This window comes from Ptychodera flava, chromosome 11, assembly GCF_041260155.1.
Source record: "Ptychodera flava strain L36383 chromosome 11, AS_Pfla_20210202, whole genome shotgun sequence".
Taxonomy (NCBI): Eukaryota; Metazoa; Hemichordata; class Enteropneusta; family Ptychoderidae; genus Ptychodera; species Ptychodera flava.
In genome coordinates, this window is record NC_091938.1 from 42,352,688 (window position 1) to 42,374,171 (window position 21,484).

General features: G+C 36.9%; 1 protein-coding gene across 3 annotated transcripts in view; it reads left to right on the top strand.

Annotated features, from left to right (window-relative positions):
* The first annotated feature begins 539 nt into the window (after window positions 1-539).
* The window catches only part of LOC139144541 (AT-rich interactive domain-containing protein 4A-like), a 43,281-nt gene continuing 22,336 nt past the window's right edge, over window positions 540-21,484 (top strand). For 2 of the 3 annotated variants that reach the window (XM_070715242.1, XM_070715244.1), the window contains exons 1-11: window positions 561-747; window positions 5,212-5,334; window positions 6,110-6,172; window positions 9,090-9,180; window positions 12,173-12,252; window positions 12,794-12,897; window positions 15,426-15,564; window positions 15,868-15,950; window positions 17,080-17,162; window positions 17,573-17,785; window positions 20,712-20,904. In XM_070715242.1, the coding sequence (XP_070571343.1) occupies window positions 745-747; window positions 5,212-5,334; window positions 6,110-6,172; window positions 9,090-9,180; window positions 12,173-12,252; window positions 12,794-12,897; window positions 15,426-15,564; window positions 15,868-15,950; window positions 17,080-17,162; window positions 17,573-17,785; window positions 20,712-20,904 (1,175 nt within the window). In that variant the 5' untranslated portion in view covers window positions 561-744. Of the gene's footprint in view, window positions 748-5,211; window positions 5,335-6,109; window positions 6,173-9,089; window positions 9,181-12,172; window positions 12,253-12,793; window positions 12,898-15,425; window positions 15,565-15,867; window positions 15,951-17,079; window positions 17,163-17,572; window positions 17,786-20,711; window positions 20,905-21,484 lie in introns of all 3 variants that reach the window. The other variant, XM_070715243.1, reaches the window with a different exon arrangement.

The window sequence follows — 21,484 nt, forward strand, 5'->3', positions numbered from 1 at the left end:
CATTAATATGCATGTATTCATGAACACACTGCAGAGTGCACATTTTATGTTTGAAGGAAAATGAGTCCATTTGACAAGTAATTGTTTGTAAGTCGCTATATTGAAAAAAACCGCCCTGGAAACGATTTGAAAATGGTCCATCAAGGGAGTAAAGCTTCATGATTACCTTCAAGTAGGTGAAATTCGCAAAATACTTTCAAAACCTTACTTCAACATGTCGCCGCCATAGGTAATGGCTCCTTTTGAGCATGCGTACAAGGAAATTTACCATTGCATTTTGGGTAATCGGATCCATCTATTCGATGTAAGGGTGTCAGAACTCTTGTGGTGTGGATACCGGCCACACAAAAACGTTTTAAAGTCACTAATTTCTTGAAATTTGAAATGTACGTATAATTATCATTGTTCATACCTTATTTGTTCAAACACTACGAAAAACCAAGCTAAGTTTCCCCAAATGAAGGACTAGTCATTTAGTCGATCACCAGATATTACCTTCTGACAGTAAATGGTTTGAACAGCACATATGATCACCGGCCAATCAGCAGATAGGACCCCCCATAGCAAGTTGTTGTTCCCACACACAAGCAAAATCTGATCTAACTTGGGAAATGTAGCCTGTATATGGCTGTGAAAATTCCACAGAAATAACCCAAGATCGTCGCCAGGGGCAGTCCTGTTATTGAGCACAGGTAAAACAGAAACAGAAGTCTCACTCTTGAAAATATTTCGGAAAAGCTCACTATGGTAAGTGGACAATCAGCGTCTTTCCGCCATTGCGATGGATGACTCTGAATTTTGACTAGTCCGAGATCGTGTCAATGCATCAGCTGGTACCAATTTCCCTGTCATGTTCTTTTAATTTTTAGTAAAACTTATCGATACATCGTGATGTTATTTTCACAACACGGTGACAATTTATTCAACTCGGCGTGTTAACTCTTTCGATGCGATTTTGCGGGCAAACACTCACGATGTCTCGTTTTATTCTCCCCAATATCGTTTCACAGAAACTGGTCTGGGGATGTATGGTGTTTTCAGAAATATGGCAATGTCACTTTTGAGCATTGTCGAAACACATTTACGGAATAAATAAGTGAAATATTTCAAGACACCAGTCTATTATATACATTTCTTTTTAACAGAAGCAATGTTTAGATTCAGGTCTACTGTTGGATCAAAATGTTTGGTTTTTAACGAAGGCAACCAGCACGTATCCCCATGTTGAAAGCGAACTGCTTGTGCAGCTAAGGTAGCTTTGTAATTTTTCCGTTTCGTGAAATTTTTTTGCAAATATCTATGGAGAAACCTATGCTCTTGTAAGTTTTTGTTCAGGTTGAGTTTGTGATAGCTGACTATGTTGTCTCTTCGGTTGACCCTTCTCTTGTGTTTATGACGTCACCAAACCGTTTATAACAAACAACTGAAATAGTCAAATGGTTTCTATGAATATGTGTAGTTTGTCCAATTTAAAAACTTATACATTTTTGAAATATTTTGCCACAAATTTACGTGATTCGGATTAGTAAGGGCACTTACATGTAATGGTAAATTTAATTAGCCAAATCGATGAGAGCAATAGAGAGGAATGTGCCATGATGTTGCCAAGAACACAGACATAAATCCTTGCAAACCAAATTTACATTCAAAATACGAAAAATGATTTTCAAAATCTTCGTTTTGATGTATTTTTATAATTTATTCCAGTTTCAAAATTAGTGATTACGGCTGTTTTTAGACACACACCCTCCTTTACAGGAAATACACATACAAGTTTACCAAGGGACTGCACTTGGAAATGTCACAAATTTATGTTTAGGCTTACGTGGGTGCATCCAACAGACTTAATGTGCTCTTGAATTAATATTTTGCCTTACTGAATATTTGTGTCCAAACAAGAACCATTTTGTTGAAGTGGTTAAATTAATGACAATTGACCACTCTTTCAGAACACTGCTACAGTTTCTATCAGTGCATGCTAAGGTACCAATATCACACAACAACAACATGATGTCTTCACTCTTACATACCATAAGATAATTTTATTCTCTAAGTTTATACGGTGATGTTCAAGAGACACATACAAGCAATTTGATGTATTAGTGATGCAGCCATATGGTGCCTGAAATTGACAGGATATTATGAGGTTATTACGAAAATACCGCAAAGGATGCACGAGGACATTGGCGCAGCGTATCGCCCCGATGCGAACCTTATTATTATACATCTTATGTTCCTGACTGGGGCATCAAAATGTCAGAGTAGTAGTGATTGTTTCGTGCAATGTCAACAATTTTTCTTCCGATTTTATTGCACCAGTGTGGAACGCTATCTCGGACGCGCTTTTGCAAGTTTTGGAGAGTGTGCACTACACACACACACGCAGTATACGTAAAGAGCGCGTGCGAGACTTGTTCTGGCACTCGTCCAATGGGTCCCTTGAAACCATTCTACAGTGAACGCGCAGGTACAGCCGTAGGGAATAGGGCGCCTTGAAACCGTATGTGTTACGGAATGGGTGTTCCGTACGGCTTTTTTAGTGCACGCAAAATTCTATTGTTCTTGATGGTAGATGTATAATAATGAGGAGTATTCCCATTTTGTTCTTTGCAGTATCAAACAAAATTTTTGTTGTTCAGAATTGTTAAAGTACCTGAAAGTTGCATTTTACAATGTTCACACTTTCAACAGTAAAGACTTCCTGGATCTTCTATGATGTCAAGTCCATATTTGCTTTAGAAGTAAAAAGTAACAATTCAGTTACAAAAGGAGCCTGTGGCATCTTCCTTATTCTCAAATTCGATATAATTCAGCTGGTCACCAAGAGTGACAGTGACTAATTTTCTTGACCATAATGTCATAGTGACTCACCAGGTACTGTAAACAGATTATTTGAGTTTGGTTTGTTAAAAAGATGTATAATGGCATAACAAACGTGTTGAATAAGATAGTGAATAATGTTAAAAAATATCTCCATCATCACTAAAGTCAAAAATTTTCTTGCAAATCCTTTCAGGCTCACAGATATTGTGAAGCACTGATGTGCAACATGTGTTTAGGTGTGTTTAGGCATAAGGCGTCACAATCCACAAATGAACAGAGATTGGTCTCTTGAAATACCCCATATTTAAAATCAGTTGATCACTCCATCAAGTGATGGTTAACTGTAAATATTTCAATTCTTTTTGTCATTCTGATGAAGATCATCGTCCATGACAAATCGAAAGCTCAGCACGCTGAAAAACATGACTGCTTGTGTTATAGAAAGTCTGTGTTGACAGTTAATCTGCCAAGCTGACGAATATCTTTCCTAGGGCATGTGTGAATGAAATTTTACTGAAAACTTTCCAGCGTATCTCCAGCATTGACTGCATAAAATGATCATGTGTAATCATACTGATAACATTTGCAACATTACTGTATTATATTCACATAGGTCAGCAGAAAATAAGTCAGAGCCAACCAAACTTGTGTCAATATCATTAATCCTGCCAAGTCCATATTTCACCATCAGGTTAAGATGGTTAAAATTAATGAAACGCAACATATTTCATATGGTGTATTTTAGCACAATACTATACTTTTGAAGGCTGTTGAAAACAGAGATACTGTAAACTTGATTTTTTTGGACTAAAGATGCTATAACAGACCAAGCCAAGTGGGTGAAAATATGTCATGTTTAGGCTCAATACCACTTTTAACTGACTTGGTTGATGGGGAAGTGATACTCTCTGGCAGGAAAAGGGTTAACCCTGTTCCTGCCGAGCCACCTTGCACGCCATCCTGCTAAGTCAGTAAAAAACTGCCCCATAATGGGGGCCTGCAAAAGATTGGCTCTCCTGCACATTATCCTGCCAGGCATTTGGGGAGAAACTGCCCATTTTCAGGGTAGTTTTAGCCGTACTTATACGTGTTAGACTTCGATAATTTCTACATGCCTGTATACAGGGGAAGGTGTTCAAGGGTTACTGCAGAAAACAATTGAGGTCACTGGCTTTCTTTACCCAAGGGGTGCGTCATTTTATTGCCGTTTCGTGCTTACTTTTCGGAAGTAAGCTCCTTCAGTATTGTGCACGTCCGCTCGGCACAAACATCACCTTGCTCGTTGGTTAGTCAAAAATACGTTTTTATTTCCAGTCACTCGCAACTGAATGAGTGTCTTTCGTCTCGCACCATCTGCTAAGTCTTTTGCAAGCAGTAGCCTTTTAGATTAGCATTGCCTAGTTGGTCAAGCTCGGCAGCAATCTGTAAAGTGCCCGGGAGGCAAGTACGTCCAACTCCGTCAGAAAAGTCACCATGCATTCCTGCCAAGTCCACTAAAAAGCGGTAAAAAACCCAGTCCCCCTCGGGTGTGGGGGACTGATGGACAGGTTTCTCAAAGGTGTTCCTTGTCAGAAAACCTGTCCTCAGATGACCCCTAAACGCACAAGGGATAGCACAACATAGTGCCATCGACTTTGCAGGAAACGGGGTACCAAAGCAATTAAATAGACCCTTCCGTGACTGAGGAATAAATTATACATTGTACATCAAGGTTCATTTACTCAAAGTCACAGTAATACTGCATAATTTTCCGGGAATATTGGAAGTGATTTCCCAAAAGTATTTATTGTGAAAAATGCTGTTTTCCAGTAGTGTTAACTATATTTATGCAACACATATTTTGATTATTAGTGGTTGTTCTTCTATGTTTTTAAGTGTTTATTGTCAACTGTGTGAGTTGACAGGCAAGGCTAGGCAGTAGGAAACTTCATTTGACAAATGCAAATTTTGTTCAAGTTCATGCAGATATATATGTTAATTTTATGCAAATTAGGCACACATTTATTTCCCAACCCGTGGAGAACACTGCACGTAATTCAATCACTGTAATTCAAACACAATCATCCAGCATGGACTGTGTCATCAGCGATGACTTGTCTCAATAAAGATTGGGCCGACTCGCAGCGATTTCGAAGCTGTTATCCAATTGGGTGGCTGAATCTTACCAATATAATGAAAACAATACAAATAGACTCCCTAAGTGGCTGTGAATAGTGACAATCGACCAATCAGATATAACCTTGCAAACACGCTGCGAGTCAGCCGTAAAGATTCCTCAAACTAGCCAATAATCATGGCATACCTAGTTGGGAGTTTTAAGTTTTGCATATTGATGGAAAAGATGATGTGAACAGGTGCTCAATTGTCTTCCATGTTACCTATCAACAGGCAGCGATTGGAATGGGTGTAGAACCACCCTATTTGACAGTAGGCACTGATGTCAGTGCTAAATACAGAGGTGCATTTTGTGAAGCAAAAGTGAAATCAGCAAAGAAGCTAGTCAAATGCAAGGTGAGCTAACTACATATTCACTAACACAAGTGCCAAAAATATTTAACATTCTATTTTATGACAATGTTCAAGATTATATACACAAGGCAATCTGTTGTGTGTTGTCAGTAGAGCTATAGTGAAGTTGTTCGTCAATTAGGGAGCAGTAGCTTTAACTCATGATGGTCCTTTCAATAGTATTGCAATTGTCTCTCTCATATAATGTATATTAAAACTTCAAAAAAGGACATTCATAAATCTTGTTCATTTACAAACAAAATGACTGAATTTTACTGTACATCTTATTCGTATCGATGAAAGTAAAGATTAACCCCAAATGCTGCAGTAAAACCCATGAAATGACTGTTAGTAAAGAATCATTTTGTTGTACTGTTTAATTAAATAGGATATTAGTAACACAGCATTTATTCATATTATATGAAAAATAGTTTCAAGCTACAATAGGTTTGCTTGTGAACAACTGAAGGTTTCACCAAATGGTGTTTGTCATTATACCATCATCTTTGATTGGTACAAAGAGAACAAATGTGTTTCAACAGTAAGGCATGTGAAAATTATAACTCATGAAGCCACAATCAGTGGATAATTTTGTTATGTATACTAATATTTCTTGCTAGTGTCTTCCCCTTTCTGATGAAATGCATTTCAAGGATTAACCATTTTAGCTAATGTGGTGGAGAACAATTCTTAATTGCTTAATGTAACATTCCTAAGATGAATGGAACATGCAACACACAATAATCTCATATTTACACTTTTATTGTTTTATCTTCAGATTAATTTCAAAGATGGCTCTACTGCAGTAGTAACAGATGATCAAGTCAAGGGACCTCTCAGGGTAAGCAACATGTTACATTATGATTGTATTGTCAGATTATCAAGTCAATTAAATGACAATATTTGAGAAATTTACTCTTTCTCAAATTGCCATGCATTTGGACCTTTGGGGCATTCATTAAATTTCACGGGGAAGAAAGTGTTGTACATAAAGCCATATAGACAGTAAAAGTTTTCATTTTTTGTGATCTGTCCAAACCAACATAGCCCCTTATTCTATTCAATACTTGTGTGTTGAATATTAACATACAATCAAAAATCGTAGATAAGCATTTTCTTAAGTGTTTTGGGTTTAGGGATTTTGATCACAGAGCACTGTCTGGAGCTGGAGGGTTCACTGCTTTCAACATGATCAACTATGCCGCCATTATTGATCATCACTCCACTTCTTACATTCACTAAAATTCTCCATTTTCCTTAAATGGTGTCTATAAAAACCTTATATCCGCTACTTTTTTGCTCACGTGTTCACACATATGAGCCATATGTTCAGCGATGTTTGTCTGTCAGTCTCTGTCTGTCTGTCTGTGTACTCGATATCTCAAAAAAACGGCTCTTCAGATCAGAATAAAATCTGGTACATACATTTAGTTTGCAAATGGCAAGAACTGATTTGTTTTTGGTGGGTGTGGCTTGTTTACTTTTTGCTCATTTGCATAAATAATGATTTTTGAAAAAAAACCGGATATACATCGAGAATGACTGAACACAATCTGATGAGATTTGCTGCAAATGTTGATCGCACCAAAATGCATCATCCGTAAGGCCTATGTCATCTTTGCGGAGATTGCATGCAGAACGTAAAGGTTCAGGCAATAAACAGCCAAGCATCAAGAAGTTCTTCAGTGATTTTTCTGATAAACAGGCCGAACAAACTCTCAGTGAAAATTCTGCCGATGAACCTGCCAGCACTTACGCAGTGTGTCAGTGCAAGTCCTACTCCAGAAATCACAACCAAAACAACCGAGTCGAGTTCCAACATGGCTGTGAAATGCCAGCAGTGTTCCAGTATTATTGAAACAAATGAATGCGAACCATGTTCAAGTGAAACTGTTGAAACAATGGAAAGTTTCGCTTCTAGTGATGTCAATTCATCGGGTCGGCAGTCAAACAACAATGTACAGCATGTATTGTCTCAGAACTACGGTGAGAAAGAAATCCTAGCTGTGTTTAGCAATGTATGTGATGGCAACGGAGAGCGAAAAATTGGACTTACAGAATTTCTATTTGTGCAGCAAAAGCTGCTGTTCTTAGATTCAGACGTACGACAAATATGGGGACAATTCTACAAGTAAATTTAAAGTTTCTCACGCGTGGCTATTGAACAGAAAATTGGGCTTTGACGAAGTTACTGGTTTATTGTGGCCAGTGTACATAGAAAAAACGAGACTATACAAATGATAAATGTTAACCCTCAAAGTGCCATAGACTTTATATGCATCCCACCCCACTGGCCAAGGACTTTTTGAACCCAACAAGTCAAAATGCTAGACTTCTTTTAACACATGCAGTTCATTTTATTCATGAAGAACCCTCAATAACCCAAATGAATTTTACACCCAAGAAAATTACCAAGCTCTCAGTATAATTTACATGTTTGATTGAACACATTTAGGGTGGAATATTGGGGTAAAAGTGCACCTTTTTGGTTCAAAATTCAATGAAAATGATTAAAACATTCTAAAAATACATCTAATTCCTCAAAAGCCTTGAAACTTTCTTTACATTTTCTCATTGTGTAAAGACGCAAGTTCAGGTAAAAAAATTGTACAGATTTATCATCGATGTAAACAGTAAACAAACAAACAGGTATTGGCATTTGTAAGTAATGCTCTCTTCTCTCTTTATAGGAGCACAAATGCAGAAACGTTTTTTTAATATAATGTAACAAATATAATTTGAAAACTATAGGTATGGAGCAGCAAAACAACTGCATTGCCCAATATTCGTATGTTACTTATGTTTGTTTGTTTATTTTCTTTGTTTGTTTTAGTGGAAAGTGAAAATCTTGCATTACCATCAATGAAAAATACACAGATAAATCTTTGTGTATACTCATTATATTGGAATATGTTTGACATCAAGTGTATTTTCTGTTTTTGTCATGCATGCCATGTGTCATATGTGTCATGTGTCTGAAAATAATCATAGTTGTTTGCATGACATGTAAACACAAACAATTAATTTGAATACACAGACAATCTGCTTCCATCTTACCATATGGTACATGTATCACTGGGCAAATGCAGCAATATCTAGCTATGGCATGGTGGATGATTGTTAATGCACAAACAATGTAAGATTGAAAAGTTGAAGACAACAATGCATTATTATAACTTTTGGATCAATAACAACCAGCTAAAATCAGTTTGAAGCCCGAAAACTCCAGCGTTTGGGTCTGAAGGCTTGGCCCCATCAATCCATCATGTCACGATCGATCTTCAGTCAAATATTCAAAACAAATGATCATGTCTTTATTCCAGAGTACAACAAAAGTTGCTCACAAAATTGAAAGAAACTAGGAGATATTGGCGATAAAAGTTCATACATGATTTATTTCAATCAAACAATGTGTTGTGTACGTTTGAAATCTATCGCGAGTTCTTCACTTCAGTCTCCCTATGAAACGTACACAACTCAGTGACCGCAGAAATATTGGGTTCTCGATCATCAATCACTCGAAAATTAACAAGTTCGATTGAAATTTGATGAAAATCCGAACGAAAGTCTCCATATAAAGTGTTTTTGGCTTACAAGACTTTGATCACAGAGCACTGTCTAAATGGAATATATAATGAAACGTGAGCATTTTCAGTTCATATCTGCATACATGTATATGGTTTTGAGCCCACTGTCAATGGACCACTACTTCAAAGAATTTGTGATTACTATATCTTTTCAATATTTTTTCAATTCAGATTGGTCTTCAAGTAGAAGCCAAACACCCTGATGGAGTGTACATGGAGGGAACAATAACAAAACTAACTGATGCAAGTTCTTACACTGTTGGTAAGACTTTATCCTTGCCTCACTTATTAGAGTAGCTTTTTAAGATAACAAAATTGTAATTTCAAGGAGGTAATTTGCAAACACATGTGTGGTGTACATACTGAATCCAGTTTAAAAAAAGGAGTTATTTTAAGGGGCAGGGGTCTGCACATAATTCTTTGTATTTTGCTCAAAATCATTTTTAGCTACTATAGACTATAGTCTATAGAAGAATATCAGGGCTCAAAATTAGCAGTAGTCCCGCATCCATAGACTACCAACTTTTCTCTGGGACTACCAAAATTGGTGAAATGGTAGTCGACACGGACTACCAAAGTTTGGGACCTGAAATTCAATCAGTACTTGGCATGCCATGTCCGGTCCGTTATTTTGGGATGAGTGAGATGTAGTCAAACCCAGATGGACACAGAAAGGCCAGAGTGTGACTTTGTTATGAAAATTACGAAGACCACCGTGCCAAGGTGTTGACAGTGTTCTCCCCAGGCCATTTTAGCGTAGCAGTCCCTCTACGCTTTGGCCTCTCCCCGCTACGCTTTAAAATATTCCCGCCATCCTTTAGTTCACACGCTCTGCGTAGCTACCAGCTGTTGCATGCATTGTCTGCACATTAGCGCTCACTGCAACTTTCAACCTGGTGAAAGAGTGGAAGGTTTGAAGTATGGTATGCATCAGATAAGTTGTCCGGAAGTGTTGAGAGGAACATTTAAACAATAGAAGAATCGGCTTGGTTTTTCACAAATTTTCATTCTACAACGACTATTATGACCGACAAAGACCTTCAGTCAGTATACATCGCGGACAAGTATTCACAGAGTTAGGCAGTGTAGCACTAGCAGGGCCTTTGATCACATTCCCATGCTTTGATCAACGAAATGGACCACAAAAGAAACAGGAGAAGCAGTTGACTGGTCAGGTTGATTATGATTTTACAACAATGATCTTTTTTGTTCCCCGAGTACGATCATGATCGGGATTGAGTTCACATTGCATAAATTTCAATATGGCGACGGCAATGTTGGCCAACGTGTTTACAACCTGTTGACATTGATCCTGGCGTCATATGTGGTTCCACTCTGACACATTCTCTGAAAGATTTTACTGCTGATTTTCGAGAGATTTTAGTCGTACTTAGATCATGTCTTGTGATCATCTTGGTGGTATTTTTAAAATCAAGAATCAAACGATGATTTTCAGTGGCAGTGGTAGTTACGCGGCGGGGGTGGGGGGGGTTGGTTGAAATTGATCCCCGTGATGAAATATTATTCGCGGTGTTTGTTGTTCAAAAATGATATAATAATAAACTCAGTTACATATGAATTGTGTAAAGCTTAAACTTGTGAATTTTCCTCTTTGTTGGCAACTTTTGACAATCTTATTAGCAATATATTTATTAATGAAATACGGATAGTTTTCAATGAAAACTGCAATGAAACTGCAATCAGGTGAACCATTTCTTGCTTTCTATCTGAACTTGCTGTTACTGTTTGAATCTTCTATTTTAATTGCAATTGTACTATACTGTGATGATTTATTTAAGTGTAATAGAGAGTTTCCATGATGTTCAAATTGCATACTTGTGTGTTACCATTGCATTTTGTTGTGAGTGTACGTGAATGTGTGGGTGCATGTGCAAGCTTATATCCATATGCAAATATAAATTAATGATGTGCAAATGATTACGCAAATTAGCCGTTTCGCTTTTGCTTGATCCTCGGGAGAACACTGGTTGTCAGCTGTTACTGCCATGCAACCCTTTGAGTACTCCAGTGATACTGATTGTGGTTCAGATCATGATCTTTATTAACCCCTTTTCCTGCCAAGTCCCTATTTCACCATCAGGTCAAGATGGTTAAAATTAATGAAACACAACATATTCCATGAGGTGTATTTTAAAATAATACTGTATATTTGCAAGCTGCTGAAAACAAATACTGTAAACTTGATTATTTTGGACTAAAGATGCTATAACATATCAAGCCAAGTGGGTAAAAACACATCACGTTTTGGCTCAATACCGCTTTTCACTGACTTGGCTGGTGGGGAAGTGATACTGTCTGGCAGGAAAAGGGTTAAGCAAGTTGTAATTCAACAGAATTTGTATGCAAATAATAATAACCTGGTGTATCAATAAATGTGAACTTTGTATGACTTTCATAATTTATTTCACAAGATCCAATTTCATGTTACTTTTGATACTTCAGTTATGGTAAACTTGACAGTAAATTTCCCTCAAAAGTGCCACCACAGGCCACTGATTGAAGATGATTGTTAGAAAAGCTTCAGCTTCAGGAGGGGGGACACCTCCCTCCTGCCCCCCCCCCCTTGCGCTTGCGCGAACACCTTGCTCCGCTTCGCTCCGCACAAGGCTGTGACGCTCCTGTTCTTTCACTTGTACCCTTCTATACTGAAAAGCATTGACAGCCCTGTCATCCATGCTTAGATTCTGGCTACACCGAATTTTGAGCAGATTTTCACCAACTTGGCAGGAAAAGTGTTAATGTTGATTTAAGTGGCAAAATCCAGCCCAGTTTGATGGCCAGGAAACGATAAAACTGTTCACGATTGACATGTTCCAAACCCAAACAATATTGTGCTTGTTTTGAGGTTTGATACTTCACTTTGACACTTGTTTGTGACTTTGATAAGCAGTGTAGGTGTCGACGATATCCTTGTCTCATTTGATGACAATTTCTCTATTGTTCCAGTAAGAATTTGGGTCTACCCCTTGGGGGTCTTATTAAACGAACTAACAGCAAATTACAAATTGATAAATAATCCAGGGGTCTTATAAATCTTATAACTCTTGTAATCGGAGGAATACGATAATTCAGTGCTCGGTATAACCATTCGTATGTCTGTTTTGAAATTTAACGTAGTTTTATGCATTTGGACTATTTATTTTGATTTTTTAATGGTAAGTTTAATGCTTGGGCTTTGTTTGACAATATTTGTACCGTACATTTAGTTACATGTTCGGGTTTTTGTTTGACAGTGTTTGATGATGGTGATGAAAGAACTTTGCGAAGAACAGCCTTGTGTCTTCAAGGAGAAAAACATTTCAATGAAAGTGAGGTGAGTATAAGTGCATAAAAATGACATGTTCATAAAGATAGAGTTACATGAAAATCAATGCAAACATCAAACTATTTGTTAGTGTTGAATACAAACTGATAAGTAGCACTTTACACTGTTTTTTGCTAATGAAAAAGTTGTTCAGGTCATGGTTAATTGACCATTTGTAAAATTCAAATATCATCTGAAAGCCTTTCCAATATAAGGTTGTGTTGTGTGAACATAGTATTATAATGGAGCTTAAGTTTTGTAAAGTATTTATATATATATATATATGTGTGTGTGTGTGTATACAAACACACACACACACACACATACACACACACAACGTTACTCCGATATATCTATATATGACACAATACACGCATGGATAGAAGCCATGGTAAACATTTGGAGTAGACTATATAACACACAACACACCTGAACAGTTCAAAATTATTTTATCTTTTTCCCCCTTTGTCCCATTTAATGTGCGAAAGATATTTGGTTGACTGACTCATCAGTAACAACTGTTTTATAACATCTGTGTTTTTGTGAATAGACACTTGACCATTTACCATTAACTGATCCTGAGAATTTTGGAACACCAGTCATGAGAGAAGGTAAAAAGAGTCGCAAAAGAAGAAGAGCAAGTCCTTACTCCTGGTAAGCAAAGCAATAATCCCACCATAAAATGAGTTTTGGAACATTACCGGAATCCTGAGACATGGCTTTGTAGAAACAGTCACTAACTACAACCTGTGCAAAGATAAGGCTAATTCGTTAACGTGGAACCAAGTTACATTCTCCAGAAGTTGCGATACATTGCGAAAAATGAAACTGAGTAAATCATAGAAATGTGTATGCTACCCTTGGAGTCGCACAAAGATGGCTAAAATTCCAGTTTGCTCACATTTTCAGTGGACATTTCCAGCCTATAATGAAATACATGACTTTTTAGCTCACATTTGGTTATACCAATGTGAATTTATCGTATAAGCTGAAGTCGATGGCGTCTGTATATATGTGTGTATGTATGTATGTATGTACGTACGTACAGTATGCCCGTCAACATCAAAAACACGCAAACTGCTGTACATTTTAGCTTGGTATTTGGTGTGTGGATGCATCCTGGGCTATAGATGGCATTTTGTTCAAATGAAGTCTGCATTGCCAAAATTATGCAAATGAGCTTACAAAATGTGAAAATGGTCAAGAATTGATATCTCGAGAACTGCTGTTCTGATTGATTTGAAAATTTGTGTGCAAGTACCTTAGGTGAACCTAATACTGTTGTGTGAATATTGTGAAGATATCCCTAATTTTGTATTTTTGCTGAATTTTTTAGTGATTTTTCTCATTTTCAGTAAAAATAATTCTTCTCTGAAACCGCCAGCCCAATCGCTCTCAATTTGGGTTGGATCTTTGCGAGGGTGTTACTCTTCTAATTTGTTGAAATTATGACAAAATTAGGAAAATTACTATTTTGGAATAATTTTGTCATTTCTGGTCAAAAAATCTTAAACAGTATTTTCTTTTCAAAACCCCTGGACAGACAGCTTTTTTATTTGGTACACAGACGGACAGAGATGACAAAAGGGAGATATGTGGAAATTGTCCTGAAATATACAAATTTGTATTTTTAAGACAATATTGTCATTTTTTGTCAAGAAAACTTGTTCTCAAAATTACTTGTTTGATAGCTTTGTAATTTGGTATAGAGTCCTGAGGGATGTTATTAGATAAATTTTCTGCTCAAAGTGTTGGGAAACCCCCAAATTTGTATATTTTAGATAATTTTCCCAGTTTGTGACCTTAAATGACCTACACCAACCCAGGATATGTTGTGAGAGAGTTTCGAAGGCTGTGAACATAATTTTGTCATATTTGGTATCAATTTGTAGGAAAATTTGATCCAGAAAACAAAGCTGAAGTGAATTTTTTCATTGTGAACCAATTTTTGCAACTTTTGCATATAAGACACACAAGAACTGATGAGAAATTTGGATCCAAGATAATTCCAGATGTTGTAATCACCACCCACAGTGGAAGGCATTTCACTATCTGTAACTAACTTAAGTGCTGTTTACATTCGAATGATAGCACTCATAGCATTAATTAAAACATTCCAAAGGTTGTAAATACATTTCCTGGCAGCTGGTCTTATGTAAGGGGTGGAACATTGATATTCAGGAGGGGGCAGGGGCTAGAAGATTGATGAGGTAGCATTACTTTTTACAAGATCCTTTGTACATTTTTCCCACTCTTTATTTTTTCCCCGATCTCCCACCTTTTCTTTTTGTCAAGCTTCTCTGGCTAATTTTTTTGTTAACATTTGCTTATGTATGTAGGATCTGCTTGTCCCATTGCTATACAAGTTGATATGCATGTTCCTAAAGATGATCTCCAGTACCTAAGTTCAAGACCTAATTTGCTTTTGTCAGTCTTGTTTTTCCTGGTTTAAATATTTCTCGAATGGACCAATTCAAACCGAATGTGAGCACACTGTCCTTGACGGTATTTTTAAATAAGTGTTATAGAAAAACGGGGTTAAAATAACGTAAAGTACAATGAGCAGTCTCTCAGTTGTGTGCAAAATGTATCACCAGCTTTTGTTCTAAGCTCAGTCAAGTGTTGAATGAGTACGCGTATCTTACAGTGCACGCTTTTGCACCAGTTCCAAGTCCAGTTTATACCTTTTCAATGCATCGGAAACTGGAGTTTTAAGCTGGACTGTAACTCTGACAATTTCAACTGTTCTCTCATTCCCGGCCATATATACTTGATATTTTGCTTTCGTGGAAATATGCTTGATATTTTGCTTTTGCAATTGACGGCTACCTTCGGTAGCCACGATATACTTCCTGCTGGCAGCTGGGAAGAAGACTGACGCATGCACACTCCTCGAGATGGAATTTACGTAATGTACTTATGCTCTTGAGATAGTCTTGACTTGTATCTGGAAACCGTTAAGACATAAGAAAAACGATGGCATGCAAACTGGCCAACAATGTTCATTTTTGATAAAATCTAACACATTTCCAAGTATGATATGGTTTCAAAGTTATCGTCCACTAACAGGCCATATTACACACATTCTAAATTTACCATAAAACAAAAAATGACCAAAATCACTCAAGGAAGGTGAGTCTGCCCCTTTAACTGCAATGTTTCCTCCATTTTTATTTTTTCAGCAGGAGTGATGATGAAGATGACGAGATAGAGCTAGATTCTCCAAAGAAGAAACGTCATTCAACACAAGATGAAAATATTGGTCAAGTAGTGTTGATAGAAATGATTGACAAAAGGAAGACACTTTGGTATCCAGCACTAGTGAGTTCTATTTTCAATTGTGTATGCCATTTTATTTGAAATCAATTAAATTTAACCTGACCTACGATCTGTACTGCACAAAATAATGACTGGTTCCCCTGAAAAGAAGCCATTATAGTGGACTATCATGAAGATGGTATCATTGCTAAAAAATACTATCTGATTTTGTCCTATGGAAATTTGGAGTTGCAGACATTTATGTCTGTGTGATTAAATTTCAATTCTAAAAGCTGAAAGTTAAATCTTAGGATTGATACTGGAGCATGCATAATATCCATGGATTGACTTCACTTTATTTTACAGTGTGTGTATCCACACAGAGTACCCGATGTTGAAGTGAAAGGAAAAGACCATATTATTGTTAGATCATTTAAGGATGGGAAATCGTAAGTACTGCCTTATTATGTGATGTTGTAGTTCTCTTGTATTTTTGAGATATACCATGTTAAAGGGAGGGGTTGTCGGAACTCTGCTCCAAGGTTGCTGAGGACCCCTATGGGCGATGTAAACACTGTATCTAGGGTATGTTGGCAATTTATGTCAGTGAATCATGTCAGTTAACAATGAAATTGTAAAAATTAAATGTTGCAACTATGTTGATGTGATGCATCTAGATATTATGCATAAAATACATTGTTTGTAAATAAAAAGTCACACACATGTAAATCCAAGGACCCCTTCCATTTAACCCTTAAAGGTCTGGTGAAATCAACCTTTACTGCTGAGCTATTTTGTTTCCGGGTGGCAATATTATTACACTCGCAACAGAATTTCTAAATAAAAGTATGCACGAGTGCTAATTTTTAGCTCCCATTTATGCATATGTATGTATGCAAATTGGAGGTATTCTTATAATTTCATATCTCTATGCGCATGGTCAATTAGCTTAACTTAGGCCATGCCGTCTGTTTGGTCATGGTTGGCATACTCTGATCAACATGCGATCATCATTTACATCGATTAGCTGTCCCCTCGCCATCCCTTATCTCTGCCCATATCCGCTAACATACCATGTTAACGAAGTAAGTACCTCCACAAAGCAATTAATCCCAGTGTAATCTTTATTTTGTTCAAATTGCATATACAGTCACAGCAGGTAGTTAGAAATAAGTGTATACACACACTTAAATTTGTACGTTCTCACAAACTTATTTTAGCTCGACAGTAAAATCATAAACTTAATGCAAAAAGATAGAGCTAGTGGGGCTTTAATGTTATGATGACCCAGAAATGGTATCTCTGTCCCGTCCAATGTGACCTGCTGTTCCATACAGTAACAGCATTCACTGTATTGAAGTGCATGACAGATTGTCATTCTCAAATGTGAATTCTCGTTGCCCATAATGATACCATTAATATTAAGAAATCCATCTCAACGCTGCTCCAGTTACCTTTATTATATCACCAGACAGGATCACTACATCAAATTACACAAATTATCACTACATCAAACTGCCGTTTGATGGAAAGTAACTTTGTGCTTTGATCAATGAGCAAGTTCTCTGTTTCTTACAGTCATAGTGTTTCAAAGAAAGACGTCAGAGAATTCATCCAGAAGGAGCATACCTTATCAAAGGCAGACAGTGGATTAAAACCAGGTAAGACATAGTTCATATCCTTTTTCTTTTTGACAGTCAAGTTATGTAGCTAAATATGACAAGAGACTAAGGTAAATGGAATAAAACTACAAGGGCACCGCAAATGTTGATACAGCTTGGTATTGTATAAGAGGTTTGTCGGCTGTGTTTACCCATGGAAAGTCAGTAGCTATTCATGGTGTTTGCAGCACACTCCATGGTGAAAATCTGTGATCTTTTTCTATAATATCATGTGACCAAATTCACGAAGTTTTAGCTGTTTGCTAAAGTTCAAGTAACAGTGACAGATATTCGAAATTTTATAGGTGGTTGTCTCATTACATGCATCTCAGATGACTCAAATATGCATGTACTATTGAGACGGAAAGATAAGAGCATAAAGTCACTGTACTGTGGATATTGTCTTACAGCAATTGAGAAAGCAATTGCCTTCCAAGACACTGGAGAGCTACCTTCTACTTGGGATCCAAATCTTTTAAGAAGAAGTAATGATGACAGTGATAGTGATGATGATGAAGATGAGGAGGATGAAGAGGAAACAGATGATGAAGATTCAGATGATGAGTATGATGAAGAAAAAGACAGATGGCTCGCAGAATTGTATAAATTTATGGAAGAAAGAGGTAAGGATAGGTTACAAGTTCGGAGATGAGTTGTACTGATACACTGTCCTCATGGAAAATGTGCTCTGCTACATATCATGATGATGTATTGTTAGTGACCAAGTTACGTAATTGAGGAAGCCTATTGACTAGAGGAAGCAAAATTGACATCATTTCCGTCAACAGCGTCCGTAAAACTTTTTTGTCACACCACATGATCAGTGCAATGAGTGACCAGAAAGTCTATGGAAATCAAGCAGGTTGTTCTTACATGAACATAGCTGTTTGGTGTGTTGATTTCACTATGCTAACATGTTTCAACACCCAAAGAAACATTTGCAACTTTATAGTCAATGCGACATTTTAATCACAATATTTTGATTTTGTATCCGGATATCACAAAACAATGTATTTATCATTGCGGTCCAGCTGTTATGAGTAAGCATGTGTGCTTGGCTGGGCCGATCAAGTTTCCGCAAAAATAAATTCACTGTCATGGACAAGCTAAAGTGACGTCTTTCATAAATATGTTCATTCAATATCCAAAGAAAGTCAAGGCTATCAATGCAGGAAGAAAGTTTGTTTGGAATTATATTTTCTTTGTAAACATACAGTTCTTTAATGCAGTTCATCACAGTAGATGTAGTGCATGCAATACACAGTCCACACTGTCCAGTCATGCATGCATGTTTTCCTGTTATAATTCAATCTGGTCAGAATTTTGTAGCAAGGAACGTACAAAATATTGCAGATCAATCAATTTTGATGATGTTGTTGATCTATGCAAATTCCAAGTTTGGTGGACATGAAAAAATAATCTTTTTGCCTTGATATACAAGATGGCACGTTTACCAAGCTGGACGCTCACTGTTAAAAAACAATTGGTTTTATTACAGTTTCACATTTCTACCCTATCTTTGCAGCTTTCTCAGCAACATTCCCAAATCCTCTCTTTATGCATCCCTGTGGCTAAATGCACTGAGGAGCAACAATGTCATCATTGACGCTATTTTTACTCTATTTGTTGTGGCTTTAAGTGACTTGTTCACAGGATTATCAGCTTTATTTTAGATTTTTCAAACTGATTAGTCCCCACGGACACCGTCCGGGGGGACTTATAGGTTTGGTCATGTCTGTGCGTGCGTGCGTGCGTGCGTGTGTGGCGTGCGTGCGTCCGTCCGTTCACACAGATATCTCAGAGATGCAAGAAGCGATTTCATTCAAACTTGTACAAGGATTACTTCATATGTCATACAGATGCACGTCGATTGTTTTTGGGATATGATCCAATATGGCCGCCAGGCGGCCATTTTATTACGATTTTTTCATGTACAGAGCCATAACTCAGACATGTTTCAACCAATTTTATTCAAAGTTGGTACAAGGACATTGACCAATGTCATAGATATGCACGTCAATTTTCTTTGTGATACGATCCAATATGGCCACCAGGCGGCCATTTTATTACGATTTTTTCATGTACAGAGCCATAACTCAGACATGTTTCAACTGATTTTATTCAAAGTTGGTACAAAGACATTGACCAATGTCATAGATATGCACGTCAATTTTTTTGGTGATACGATCCAATATGGCTGCCAGGCGGCCATTTTATTATGATTTTTTCATGTACAGAGCCACAACTCAGACATGTTTCAACCGATTTTATTCAACATTGCTACAAGGACATTGACCAATTTCATAGATATGCACGTCGATTTGTTTTGTGATACAATCCAATATGGCCGCTAGGCGGCCATTTTATTACAATTTTTTCATATACAGAGGCATAACTCAGGCATATCTCAACCGATTTTATTCAAAACTGGTACAAGGACATTGACCAATGTCATAGATATGCACGTCAATTTGTTTTGTGATACAATCCAATATGGCTGCTGTGTGGTCATTTTGTTACGATTATTTCATATACAGAGGCATAACTCAGGCATATCTCAACTGATTTTATTCAAAGTTGGTACAAGGACATTGACCTATGTCATACATATGTACGTCGATTTTTTATGTGATACGATCCAATATGGTTGCTAGGCAGCCATTTTATTACGATGTTTTCACGTACAGAGCCATAACTCAGACATACCGGTATTTCCACCAGTATCATTCAAAGTTGACATTGACCTATTTCATACATATGCTCGTCAATTTGTTTCACGTCATGTAGCAGTAACATGTCAATTATTGAAGTTTCGTAAGTAGGCTGATATGTCAAGAAATATGTACTGCATCAAATTCATGAAACTTTATACAGATGTTAACCGATGTTAAGCTCACATTGCTTTGACATTGAAAAAGACATTTATCAGTGTCATTTTAATTAATTTGTAATTGCATAAGTAATGAACTTACCTAATTAGGGTGATATAGCCACAAATTAATACAACGTCAAATGTGATGAAACTTGATACAGATGTTGATCTCATAGTGTTGTAAATACTGCATCAAACTTTATGAAATATGGTACCAGTGATAATCTGTTAAGTGTTAGAATTGTATGCAAAAATGTTTTGCAACATCCTGTTGATTAATTCCTAGTTGACTCATTTTATGAACTTTAGGATGGTGGCCTACGTTGGTTTTTTGTTTTCATCACCATGGAACTCATTCTTGGCCATTGAGCGCCATCTGTATCAAAGTATTTTTATCACAGACCTAATTAATGAAGAGGACTCTATCCTCTCTGAGGACATGTAATCAAAGTACCCATTATTAACAAGTGGGGACTGTGTCATCAACGATGACTTGTTTAAATAAGTATATGTGACACTAGTGTGTATGTGATCATTGACAGTGTTTACTGTGTAGTGTCACATATGTGATCATTGACAGTGTTTACTGTCTTTCATTATTTCCACATCAATTATTAATCATATCATGTGATACAAGTTTTGTTGCACTGAAAGACTTTCATTGTTTATATTTACAGGAACACCAATAAATAAACCACCAGTATTGGGCTATAGAGACCTTAACCTGTATAAACTGTACAAACTTGTGCAAGAAATGGGAGGCTGTAAGAAGTTAACCGATAATCAAAAATGGAGAACAGTTTACACAAAAATGGGCATTCCAGTTCTCAATTCTGCTGCATCCTACAACATTAAGGCTGCCTATAACAAGTGAGTACCTACAAAGATGTGATACTTTGATGTGTTTTAACTGGAACTTTGAATGCTACACAATAAGCCACCAGGGTAAATTCATTTATTTAGAAACTTCTATGCTTCTTTTAGTCCATGGATCATGCAAATAAATGATTTGGCCATAGTTTGGAAAAACAGTGAGTTTGTTTTTCCTCAAGTTTGATTAGGTTGATATTAAAGTGCCAGCAGCAGCAACTGTTCATGATTTTTTTCACTTTTCTTTTTAGCTACGCTGTCAGAGACGTGGAGCTTATCAAAAAAGTTGATTTTCCTTCGTCGTCCGTCAACAATTGACTTCTCCTCCAATTGCTTTGAAATATCATATGCAGTTCACTCAGGATGACTCACTTAAGTTTGTTCAAATCGTTGTGAAATTTGCATATTTCTATTTTTGGGGCAGTTTTTGCCATTTTTGGTCAAAAAATGTATTTCTCCAAAACTACAGGTCTGATAGCTTTGAAATTCAATAACCAGGTTCCTAAAGATGAACTAAATGTGATATATGGAAATTATGATGAAATCTGCAATTATGTATTTTTGGGGCAATTTTTGCCAT